At 51.6% G+C, this 12,194-nt stretch overlaps 1 protein-coding gene across 1 annotated transcript in view; it reads left to right on the plus strand.

Annotated features, from left to right (window-relative positions):
- Positions 1–2,115: 2,115 nt before the first annotated feature.
- Positions 2,116–12,194, plus strand: part of COL15A1 (collagen type XV alpha 1 chain) — a 66,190-nt gene continuing 56,111 nt past the window's right edge. Inside the window, 4 exon segments of the mRNA XM_021691625.2 lie at positions 2,116–2,688; positions 3,867–3,941; positions 5,499–5,579; positions 11,186–11,333. Coding sequence (XP_021547300.2) covers positions 2,116–2,688; positions 3,867–3,941; positions 5,499–5,579; positions 11,186–11,333 — 877 coding nt within the window.

Genomic DNA, 12,194 nt, shown 5'->3' on the forward strand with positions numbered 1-12,194 from the left:
AACCCCTGTCCATCAACCTTTTGGGCTTGTTGAGTGGATGTAATCAAAGGAAAGGGTAGTGAACGGTTATTGCATTACCACCGTATTTACCAGGGTTACATGGATGGTCTCCTTTAATCATTTTCGTGGGGCCCATAGCACAGAGGAGACACAGCCTTGGAGCAGTGAAATGACTCACTGGCTAATTAATTGTCCAGTCAGACAGGGACAGGTTGGTAAACTAAAAGGCAGCCTCGATTTGTCAGATGGGGCTTTACCTGCAGTGCCCTTGAATGGCTTGCGTTTTCTCTGGACACAAACCCAAGTCCCCTGTGGTCACTCAGACTCTCAGGGTCATCTGGCCTTTGGCCATAGTCCAGGTAGTCACCAGATGTCTGCTCTGCTCCTTGGTCTCTGGGGAAGGACCCTGCTCAATTCTGACCCTCACTCACTCCAGCCCTCCTCATTGGACTGAATCCTCAGTATCTGGCTTCACTTCTGAGACCAAGGTGTCCTGAGGGTCCATTGTCCTGCCTGTAGGGGTCCTGTCCACCTGTCCCCAACACCTGCCTTCCTGTCTCACTGCTGGCATCCTGGGCATCTCCTCAGGAATGGGTTCCCATCACTGCAAGCCAGCCCAAAGCCTGCTCCCAGGGTACCAGGGTTGGGCGGATCAAGGCTCCCGAGCCTGGGGGCCTTTCCAGGCCAGCACAATGGAGCCCTAGGATTTCAGCCAGATAAGAGCTCAGACTCTGGGGTCAGATGGCTTTGAACCAGGGCAAATTACTTAACTTCTCCCTGAAGTAAAATGAGGCTAAGGGTACAGAGTTGTGAGGATTAGATGAGCTAATGTATGTGAAGAGTTTAGAGCAGGGCCCTACACAGAAGAACTCAGGGAATGTCCATAATGATGATGATAATGTGAATTTCAACTGCCCTGAGGTCTGGGAACACTTCACCTTGTCCCAGTTTTTCCCCATACCCTGAGGCACTTCAACAGTAGACCTCATTCAAAACAAACAAAACAAACCTACCCAGTTTTATAGAAAGAAATGAGGAACAATCTGTAAGTTGATGGGAGAACCTTATATAGTCTGCGAATATTCTAGGACATACTTAAAAATGTTTCCAAACTGCAGGTCAGGACTTTTTAGTGGGTAATGAAATCAATTTAGTAGGTCGTTGCCAGCATGCTTTTAAAGATTCTATGCATTGGGCGCCTGGGTGGCTCAGTTGGTTAAGCGACTGCCTTCAGCTCAGGTCATGATCCTGAAGTCCCGGGATCGAGTCCCGCATCAGGCTCCCTGCTCAGCAGGGAGTCTGCTTCTCCTTCTGACCCTCCCCCCTCTCATGCTCTCTCTCTATCTCATTCTCTCTCTCAAATAAATAAATAAAATCTTTAAAAAAAAAAAAGATTCTATGCATTTATTTGAGGGGAGTGGACAGAGGCAGAGGGAGAGGGAGAGAATCCTAAGCAGACTCCCCGCTGAGCATGGAGCCCAACGCAGGGCTCAGTCTCATGATGCTGAGATCATGACCTGAGCCAAAACCAAGAGTCTGACGCTTAACTGACTGAGCCACCCAGGCACCCCCTCCAGCATGCTTTTAATAAAATAAAAGAGGAAAAGAGGGGGTGCCTGGGTGGCTCAGTCGTTAAGTGTCTGCCTTCGGCTTGGGTCATGATCCCAGGGTTCTGGGATCGAGCCCCGCATCGGGCTCTCTGCTTGGCAGAGGGCCTGCTTCTCCCTCTCCCACTCCCCCTGTTTGTGTTCCCTCTCTTGCTGTGTCTCTCTCTGTCAAATAAATAAATAAAATCTTTAAAAAATTATAAAAAAATTTAAAAATTTAAAAAAAAAAGAGGAAAAGAATCCCCAAAAGGAAAATATCAGAGTGCCTGGTGAGTATTGAAAGCAAATAATGTTTTATGAAACATTGTTTTGATGTTACAGATACGTGTTTATTGAAACGGGCCTATTGGGTTGCAATATAAATTCATTTCTTATTGTGGGTCATTGTCAAAAAAGTTTGAGAACTAGTAATTAAGGAACTACGGTGGGGTTTCTGAGGAATCCCATTTCACTTGGAACTTTTTCTTTCTTCCCCATTTCCAAGCACAGTAGAATATATGTGTGAGCCATGGCCTCTGTCTCCCTCCCTGCAGATTTGGCTTCCCAGGGCCACCTGGACCTCACGGAGCTCATCGGTGTCCCGCTGCCCTCATCTGTGTCCTTTGTCACGGGCTATGGTGGCTTCCCAGCCTACAGCTTCGGGCCTGGTGCCAACGTCGGCCGCCCGGCCAGGACCCTCATCCCACCCACCTTCTTCAGGGACTTTGCCATCAGCGTCACGGTGAAGCCCAGCAGTGACAGAGGCGGCGTGCTCTTTGCCGTCACCGATGCCTTCCAGAAGATCATCTACCTGGGCCTGCGGCTCTCGGGCGTGGAGGGTGGCCGCCAGCGGGTCATCCTCTACTACACGGAGCCAGGCTCCCACGTGTCTCACGAGGCTGCTGCCTTCCCGGTGCCCGTGATGACCCACAGGTGGATCCGCTTTGCAGTGGTCGTCCAGGGCGAGGAGGTGATCCTCCTCGTGGACTGCGAGGAGCACAGCCACGTCCCCTTCCAGCGGTCCTCCTGGCCCTTGGCTTTCGAGCCCAGTGCAGGAATCTTTGTGGGCAATGCAGGAGCAACGGGGCTGGATAGATTCACCGTGAGTCCAAGCCCTGCAGATCAGGGAGGCCCCTGGATGCCGGGCAACCAACCCAAGCAACTATTCTCATTATTTTGTTCTTAGAGCCTCAGAGAGGCGTGTGTGTGCGGCGGGAAGAGCTCTACTCCTGGGGCCCAAAACCTAGATTCCAGTCCTGTTTTCAGTTTAGCCTGATGACGTTAGAGCGTGGATTCTCTGATCCTCTCTGGGTCTTCTTATCTGTACGCAATGATAAGCAAACCTACGCCGTGGAGTGGTAGAGTCAAGTGGGATGGCCTGAGTGAAAGCTCTTTGTGCATTTTAAGACATTATAAAAGGAGGAAGGTTTATTATTTCTTCAGCAATTTTTTTACCTTTGGAGAGGAGTGCCAGGTGCATTTAAGTAATTTCTGCAAAGGTGGAGGCGGCTAGAAGGCCAGAGGGAGAAGTAGCTTCTCTCTCTCCTTTTGGACAACGTGCCCTGAAAAAATAGCAGAAAATTAACTCTCCCGTCAAAACAGGCTTTTAGGAATAAGCCATTCTAAGAAAATCCCTAAGTTACTGTAGTTACGCATCTAGTCAGCACACATACTTAACTGATACCTTAGCTAACTGATACAAGATGGTACCAGGGGAAGAGTTTGGGTTTACTTGTAGTACAGCGGGAGACAATGAGTGAATCTGAAGAAGTTAAAATCCAGTTACAATTTTTCCACACTCACTTTGGGAGCATCATGGAGAACGAACTGTCAGGAGTGGATGGAAGAGGCAGGAGTGGAGGCAGGGAGGCTGGCTGGCCACTCCTCTTCACATGAGGCCTGCCAGCCAAGGAGCTTCGAGCTACAGGGGAAAGACACTTTCTGGGAGAGGGGAGACAGGCATCCTAGGGTACCCACTTACAGGCTGGGGACCTGGGACCAGTTAGGAAGCTGCTGTGAGTCTGTGCTTTGAACACAGTATTCCCCAGGGGCTTCTCCAGCTAGTGGAGCTCATATTACATTGGCCCAAGGACGGCCCTGTAAATGAGAGCAGGCCAAGAGGTGGCTTGTTCCCTTGTCATGGCTCCAGGCAGCACATTTCTCACACCTGTCCTCTCTCTTGGTGGCCTGGTCTCCGTTCCAAGGACAATCATGCTTGCCACTTGTGGTCATGCTGTGGGCGAGCAAGTGGTGGCTTCTGACCCTGTGCTCTTCCCCCAGGGCTCCATACAGCAGCTCACCATCCACCCTGACCCCAGGATCCCCGAAGAGATGTGTGAAGCCGAAGGATCCTCGGTGAGCCCCCATCTCCCCTGCCCCCGCCCCCAGCCGCCAATCGGCCTGGGACGGCTGGACGCCCAGGCAATTCCTCTTTCCCAACGTCATGGAGTCTCTAAATAATCTCTCAACTTGTCAAGCGCTGCCTCAAGTCCTATTTTGGGCTTTTGGGCTTTATTTATTATTTATTATTTTTTTTGAGAGCTTCAGCCATCTCTTTTGTGGGGGCGTGGGGGGTTGGGGGTGGGTTGCGTTTCTTCTAAGGTGTTAGGTTCTTCCGTGGCTGTGGCAGTCCGTGGCCTGGTTTCCAGACTTCCTGCCAAGAAAGGGTGTCAGGATTCTGAAATCAAAGTTAAAACTCTAAGGCATGAGTGAAAATTCCTATAAAAACGAACCTAAATTTAGCTTTTATGCTTGGCAAATGAATCTGTTCCTAAGTTGGGGATGGAGTGGCAGGCAGGGAAGAAAGATGGGTCCTTCCATGCCCCCCCTCCCCTTCTGCCTCCCTCCCTGCCCCCAGGATCTACGGATCTACTGAGTCCCTGCTAGGTGACAGTCCTGGGGGATGCTGGAAATAATGAGACACATTGGCAACTGTCTCTGTCCTCAAGCTGCTCATACACACTTACACGCCCAGAGGCAGTGACAGAGCTAGGGGTGACTGGAACCCGGGAGGTCCTCAAACCCAAGCTCTCTGGGTTGGGTGGGGGACATGAAGGTGAAAGAAGAGGAACCAGAGTAGGCAAGGGAGGAGCTGATACCTGACCAGTGACAAGCAAGTATCAGCTGGATGAGGGAGAAAAGGCGTTTCAGGCAGATGCCTTAGCTTGATGTGAAAACTCAGAGGGCAGCACAACATGCCATATTCCTAGAGCTTCTGTTTCTCTTTGTGGGGGGCGGGTATCAACCCCAAAGCAAAGCATAAGTTGATTTCATTCATTTAGAAAAAAATGCTTCCTGTTTAGTGGGAGAGCCCTTCAGAGGTGGAATTTGGCTCTGTGAGAATGTTTGCCCTCCCTGAGGCCATGATCCTGGCCTGACGTTCCTATGAAGCTGGGAGGAGGGAAACCTTCTGTATATTCATACCCTTCTTTCTGCAGTGTTGTTAGGACTGGAAAGGTAGAAGCTGCCCAAGAGTCTAAGAGTAAGGTATTATTTAGAAAATAATGGCCCCCGGGCTCTCTGGCTGACATCAGACGACTCATTATGAAGATAAGGTAGCAATAGGAAGACATTCTCCAAATGTCATGGTTCTCCAACGTTCATTCGGTTGATAGCCATGCAAATGGGAGTACTTCTGGCAGAGATTGAAGGGACCTGGACATAATGAAAGTGGGTATGTTAGAGAGACTGTATATTGACTGTAGTTTCTCATCTGCGTGAGCAATAAAATATGGAAGGAACAGTGAAAAGAATAGCCACTGTGCTCTCTCTCAGTTCCTCTCTCTGGCTCTGTCCATCTCTTTCTCTCTTACACACGCGCGCGCACACACACACACACGCACACACGCAGTTTCTCCAAAGGAGTGACCGTCTGTGACTTCTCCTCTCCCGGCATGATTTGTCTCCACACAGGCTTCAGGAGAAGCCAGCGGGCTTCTGGAGGCAGAGGGCGTCGCTGAGATCTTGGAAGCTGTCAGCTACACTCAAGCGCCGGTGAGTCCTTCTTCTCCGGCAGAAGCGCCGGACCTTCTTGGCCAGCTTTTAGGGGCCCAGAGTCAATGCAGCGTGCCTGGGCCTGACATCTCTGTTCTTAGATCTGTGGCTTCAACTGTGGGCTCACCTGGGGAGGTCAGGAAAGTCCTGGCCAAAGGCATTTGGCCACAGCCCCGGTGCCCTGGAATGCCCGTTATCTCTGGGCCACCTTGTGCCATGGCCGCAAGAGGACTGTCCAAAGGCAAACATTGTGCTGTCCTGCCTCCCGGCTCTGTGAGCTTAGGTAGCGTACTCAGCTTCTCTGAGCCTCAGCTCCTCTTCCTGCTAATCAGAGTCCTGTCTCAAGGACATGTTGGGAGGGTCAGATGAAGCAGTGCAGGGTCAGGGCCTGGTGTCTGTCACGAGGGAAGTGACCTTGAATGCTGGCTGGTGTCACATTTGCTCCGGGCTCTGGGCTCTGAGAAAGAAGGCAGGGCCCTCTCCTGGGAGATGCAGAGTCTTCCCAGGAGCTCCCTTCTGGCCCCATGAGAAAGGTGGCCATCCTCACAGTGATGGGGGCCTCCTCCCTCCTGGGAATGTACTCTGTGGCCCAGACAAGGAAGTGGTTTTGAAAGCACTGAGTCAGACTGTGGGGACGGCTGGAGCCCATTTTTAATGAAAATAGCCAGCAGTGTCTGAGTCATTGAACACAGAAGCCCAGCAATCTCCTTGACTGGTCTAGTACATTCTATAGACTCATCTCTGATAAAAGAAAGCAAGGGAATAAGGTAAAGGCTATAGATTATAGACCTCTGGTGACAGAGGTTTGGGTGGGGCAGAATAGAACTGTAGTCTGTTAGTGCAGGGGGTGGTGCTTAAAGTTACCCTCTTTCTGTACAGACGTATATGGAAAACTGCCCTTTGTACAGATGGGCAAACTGAGGCCCAGACAGGGGGGGACAAGATTGGCCCTTGGGTGCCTGGACAGAGCTGAGGCTCGAGCATGGGCCCCCTGATGCCTCATCCAGGGGTCAGGCTACAGCCCTGTGCTTCTGGCCTGGGCGGTGTTGCAGAGGTTCATCCCTAGGATCACAGCCAATTCTAGGGCAGCTGAGATGGAAGAGGCAAGGGTCCAAGGTGGTCTGGGCGGTGATGGGGATGGTGGCTGCTCTGGGGAGTGTTGTAACCCTGTGTGCCACAGCTCTGGGTTCCCCCGTTGGCGTGTCCAGGGCACCTGCAGCAGGGCACAGAGCAGTGGTCCCTTGGGCCTTCTAGCCTGATGCGGTCCCCCAGTGTACCAGTTCACCGCTAGGCTTGAGTCCAGCTCAGGCAGAGATGCCAGTAACACATGGTGGCCTCGCAAGAGGGATGGGAAAGGGGAGTGAGGTTTGAGAGCGTGAGATGATCATGGCGGCAGGGACTGGTCAGGGAGGACTTTCTGGTGGAGGAGGCATTGAAGCTGGGCAGCTCTGGACAGGGGTCGAGAAAGGATGGAAGAGGACCAACATTTCTCGATACCCGCTGTGGGCCTGGTGCTTATGTATACGTGACTTGATTTAACCCTTGCAACAGCCTCGCACGGGAGGTGGCGGCAGATGCTCAGGGAACAGGGTGGCTTTGCCAGGGTCAGGCAGTGGTGACGTCAGGACCTCAGGCCGCAGTGCCGCAGGTGCGGGGCAGGTGCACGAGGACGCTGCAGCCGGGAGGAAGTAAGGAATACATCCCTCCAGGATCTGGAGAAGAGAAAAGACATTTGAGGGACTCAGTGGTCCCTGGGGCCTCCCCGAACACTTTCCTTCCTAGACTTCCCAGCCCCATTGTCCTCAGTGGTGTTAAGAGAACTGGTGCGTATCCAAGTCCCACCAGGTGTGGTTCAGCTCGGCCCCTTACTTGTTGTGGACCGAGAGTCAGTAACTTCCTCCTCCTGGGTTGAGATGTGGCGTGCCTACATCACAGGCTGGTGCGAGTTACGTGGCCCCCGTGAGACACGGGCAACGCTTGGCACACGGCAGCCCTCAGTGCGTGGTGGGTGGTGGGTGTCGCTCTTGACTGGTAAGTTCATTGTGCTAGAGTGCCCTGTTCCTCTTGGGGCCCCCTTCCCACCACCTGCTTCCTGGTTGGCTGGAGACTGGGGCTGCGGGGCATGCCAAACCGCTGTGGTTGCCCTTAGTCCTTAACAGAATTCTCTCTGGGCTGTGGGTCCTGATGCTAACTGGTCTGTTCCTGGTATCAGAGTCCCGTTCTCAGGCTCCCGGCATGGCTCCTGCAGAGCGTTCACTTTCCTTTGCTGTTTGCCGGGAGGTGCTTTTCCATTCATTCCTCGGAGGAGGCACTGAAGCACAGAGGAGCGAAGAGCTTTGTCCCCAGGGCTGCCCAGCCTGGAGGTGGCAGAGCCAGGTCTCCAGCTCTGGTCTAGGGCTCTGTCAGGCATGTCACCATCTCCTGGAGGGGCTCCATGGCTCCCCCCCATGGCCACCCCTCCAGGACGGGGGAATTTTCCTCTTCATGCAGACGTTCCCCTTCCATCTCTGTCTGGCTTCTCTCTTGGAATGAATCTCAGTTCCCTGTCCTCACCCCTTCCAACCTGCCACCCTGCAAGACACAAGCCATGACCAGCAAACTGAATTATGGGCTGCCTGAGCAGACAGGGACTTAAAAAGCCAGCCCTCCTCACCTCTTTCCCCATTTAGGGCAGGAGTCCCTGCTACCCCATGCTTCCCCCTAAGTCAGCTTCTGTTGACATGCCTTTCCATTTCTGGAAAGTTCTATCATGCTTAGTTAGAATTAATGTCCCTATGGTTCTCAGCCCTGGCTGTGCATCAAAATTGTGTGTATGTCTTGGCAGGGGGTGGTGGGGCAGTGGCGGGGGACAGTTGCCTCTGGGCTGCATACCTGGACATTCAGCTTCAGCGGGTCTGGAGTGAGGTCCAAGAAAGTGTGCATATGAAAGCTCTGCAGGTGATTCTGATCCACAGCCAGGAGCTCTCTTCCATCCACACCTAAATGCTCACAGTTTTCCCAGACTCCATAAACATTTGTAACCTCTTAGTCCAGGCCTTGGCCCCGGTGGTCTGTTTGCCTGGAGGGCCCTGCCCGCACCCCTCACCCTACCTGGCCAATTCCTAACTTCTCCTTCAGGATCCCTTGTTGGAGCTTCCCTCCTGCACTTGGCTCTCACCTCTGCTGTCCCACGCGCAACATTCAACCACACCGTGTCTGAGTCTGGGTCTCCCCATAGTCCAACAATGTAAGGGTAGACACTCTGTCGTATTTTTTCATTTTTGTATTCCTGGGGGCCAGAGAAGGACCTGGCACACCATAGGGCCTCAGGAAATAGATGTGGAATGAATAACTCTGTGAATGCGAGAGAGGCTCAGCAAACCTCTACACTTCTAATACAAAGTCTTGAGACTCGACAGTCCCATTTCGTCTTTAGCCACACAGGTTCCGCATCCACACTAACCCCTGAAAACCAACGGCCACCTGTTGGAGGCAGGACACCTGGCCCGAACCACCAAGGGTCAGCTTACCAGCAGGGACATCCTCCAAGAACCACGGCAGAGTGCCCCCTGCTCCTTGAAGGGAGAGGAGAGGAACTGCCTGGGGAGAGGCTCTTACCACCCTGCTGGGGCACCGCGCAGTCGGGGAGGAGCAGGGAAGCCCGAGTGGAGTTCCTCACAACTTCTGGTGGTGGCAGCCGCTCTCTGCTCCCACTGCCCGCCCTGCTTCTAGCCTCGCTGGGCCTCTGTCGTGCAGCCTCCTGGTCTCCTGACCTAAACCTCAACTCCCAACCCTCAAATCCGTGCTCTCATTGGTGCCAGGGTGAATTCCCCAAAGCACACACTTCTCTTGAGCATGCTACCCATGAAGGTCCCAGGTCCAAGGGGACTTCTCACCAAAGAACCGGCCTCCCTGCTCTCTGCCCCACCCCCAGCTCTGTCCCCCTCTTCCCTCCCTAAACCCTCGAACCCTTGCCAGGCGCAGGTAGCCAGGCCCTGACAATGCTGTGTCCCTTCATACCCAGCACCTCCCTCCATCCCTGTCTTCTTTTTTTTTTTTTTTTTTTAAAGATTTTATTTATTTATTTGAGAGAGAGAGAATGAGAGAGAGAGAGCATGGGGGGGGGAGGGTCAGAGGGAGAAGCAGACTCCCCGCTGAGCAGGGAGCCCGATGCGGGACTCGATCCCGGGACTCCAGGATGATGACCTGAGCCGAAGGCAGTCGCTTAACCAACTGAGCCACCCAGGCGCCCTCCATCCCTGTCTTCTATAACTCTCCTCATTCTTGAAGGCCCAACTTCTTGGAGGCTTCCATTCCTGCTTCCACCCTGGAGATTTTACAGTACAATAACCTATATTTTATTTTTCATACATAAATATTCCATACTCATTATTGGAAAAACTGCAGTTACAGGTGAGCAAAAAAGATAAAGCAGTCACCTTTAATACCAACACCCAGAGAAAAGCACTATTGAGGGGTTGTTCTTTCTCAAAAATTTAAAATTCCAGTGATGTGAATAATAATAATAATACGTAGGTTCATACTATGGGCCTGGCTCTGTGTTGAGCACCTCCATGTGCTTTCTACCCAGTGAGTAGTCACTGTTGTCCCATTTTACAAAGGAGGAAGGTTACATGACTTGCCCAATAAAAAGTAGCCAGTAAGTGGAGTGCAGAGATTTGACCTAAATTTGATTCTAAGAACTGAACCACTGAATCCCAAGTTATGGTGCCCATAAGAATCCCCTTTGTTCTGATGGACCAGAGACATATTGTTTGTTTGCTAGATTCTGACATTAAGGAAATAATCTTCTGTTATTAGGCTAGGCGAGTCATGCTACTATAACAAAAATCAGCCCTAAAAATCTCAGTGGCTGAGTTGTTTCTTATTCATACCACAGGTCCAACACTGGTCAGCAGGATCCTTCCATTCACCATGTGCAACTCCTTGAGCTCAGAAAGGGATGAGACTGTGAACATCCCCAAGCCCTGGGCTTAGGAGCTGCTACCTGATCCTGGCTCTAGGGATGATGTCATGACCTTTGTGGCCCCCCCCATCAGGATTTCTGCCTAGATCTTGAAGCTGCTCTGTGGTTCCAACTGTTGGGGGTTTTTGTCTGTTCATTTTTCTCCACTTGGTAAAGTTAGTTGAGACATTGACTGCTTTTGGAAAAGCTGCCCAGATCCTGAAGTTTCCTTGGAAGGAAATCACACCCATCTTATATTTCATAGGTGTGCAGTTCACACTGGGATTGGATTTATATGGTTTTTACTGAGGACAGCCTGGTTCATTCATTTGTTTACTCATTCATTCCCTCACCTAAGAGATCTTTATTGGGCATCTCCTCTGTGCTGGTCCGAGATGCAGGGTCCTTGTGCTTGAGCTTCAGCCGAAATGAGCAGAGTCTTACTGTAAACAGAACAGAATTTAATTACCCCTAGCATGCACCTTTTTCAGATCCTGGGAGGTTCAGTGATAGCCTACGTATATAATAGGCAGGTCCAGGCATTTTTATGGGTTTGTTCAGCGTGTTGTGGATGTATTATTTCCTCCAGTGAAAAGCAATGCCATTTTTTCTGCTTTCCTCCCAACTGAATCCTTTCAGCTCTCATTTTTCCTCCCTTCAGTCTAAAGAAGCAAAAGTTGAACCCATAAACACACCTCCAACTCCATCGTCTCCTTCTGAGGATGCGGAGCTTTCTGGCGAGCCTGTACCCGAGGGGACTCCAGAAATCACCAACCTGAGTGTCGTCATGCACAGAAGCCCTGAGCAAGGCAAGTCCCCAAAGCGCCCTCATCCACGGTGGCCTTTCATGAAGTGATCCTGTGTGCCCAGCCTGTGTGGTGTATGCCACATAGAGCCTCTCATTTCACCTTCCCCTCGGTCCTCCGAGGAAGGAATTATAACCATCCTCATTTTATAGACAAGATGGGGAAATCATGTCACAGAGAAGTTAGGTTACCTAGCTGGGGCACTTCGGCTTGTAAATGGCAGAGCTGCGTTTGAACTTGGATACTTGAACTTTTTTTTTTTTTTTTTAAGATTTTATTTGTTCATTTGAGAGAGAGAGAACATGCGCGCACAAGAGCGGGGGAGAGGCAGAGGCAGAGGGAGAAGCAGACTTCCTGCCTGATGTGGGGCTCAATCCCAGGACCCTGGTATCATGACCTGAGCCAAAGGCAGACGCTTAGCCGACTGAGCCCCCCAGGCGCCCCTGATACTTGCACTTTTAACCCTGGACTCTGGAAGGGCTTGAGTTCCAACAAAAAGCTTGCAGTAATTGTTGCTGTTAATTACATACCTACTGTTTGCCAAGTGTTCACCTACTTCATCTCCAATCCTGACAGTCCATCTCCTGGTTGGTATTATTGGCCAGTATTTTATGGGTGGAAAAAATGATGCTTGAAACGGTAAGTGACATGCCCATAGTCACACAGCTAGTGAGTGGTGGGATGGACCCCGTACCCAGACCCAACTCCAGAATCCCTTTCCAGCTTCAGCTGCAAACTCCTGACTCTCTCTCAGAGGATAAGATCAGGTCATCAGAACTCCTGTGGGGCACGCACGGGAAACTGGTGGCCAGAGAGAGGGACAAGCAGGCGCCCATGGGTCAGCAGCAGGCTCAGGGGGAGTGC

This window comes from Neomonachus schauinslandi, chromosome 13, assembly GCF_002201575.2.
Source record: "Neomonachus schauinslandi chromosome 13, ASM220157v2, whole genome shotgun sequence".
NCBI classification, from domain to species: Eukaryota; Metazoa; Chordata; class Mammalia; order Carnivora; family Phocidae; genus Neomonachus; species Neomonachus schauinslandi.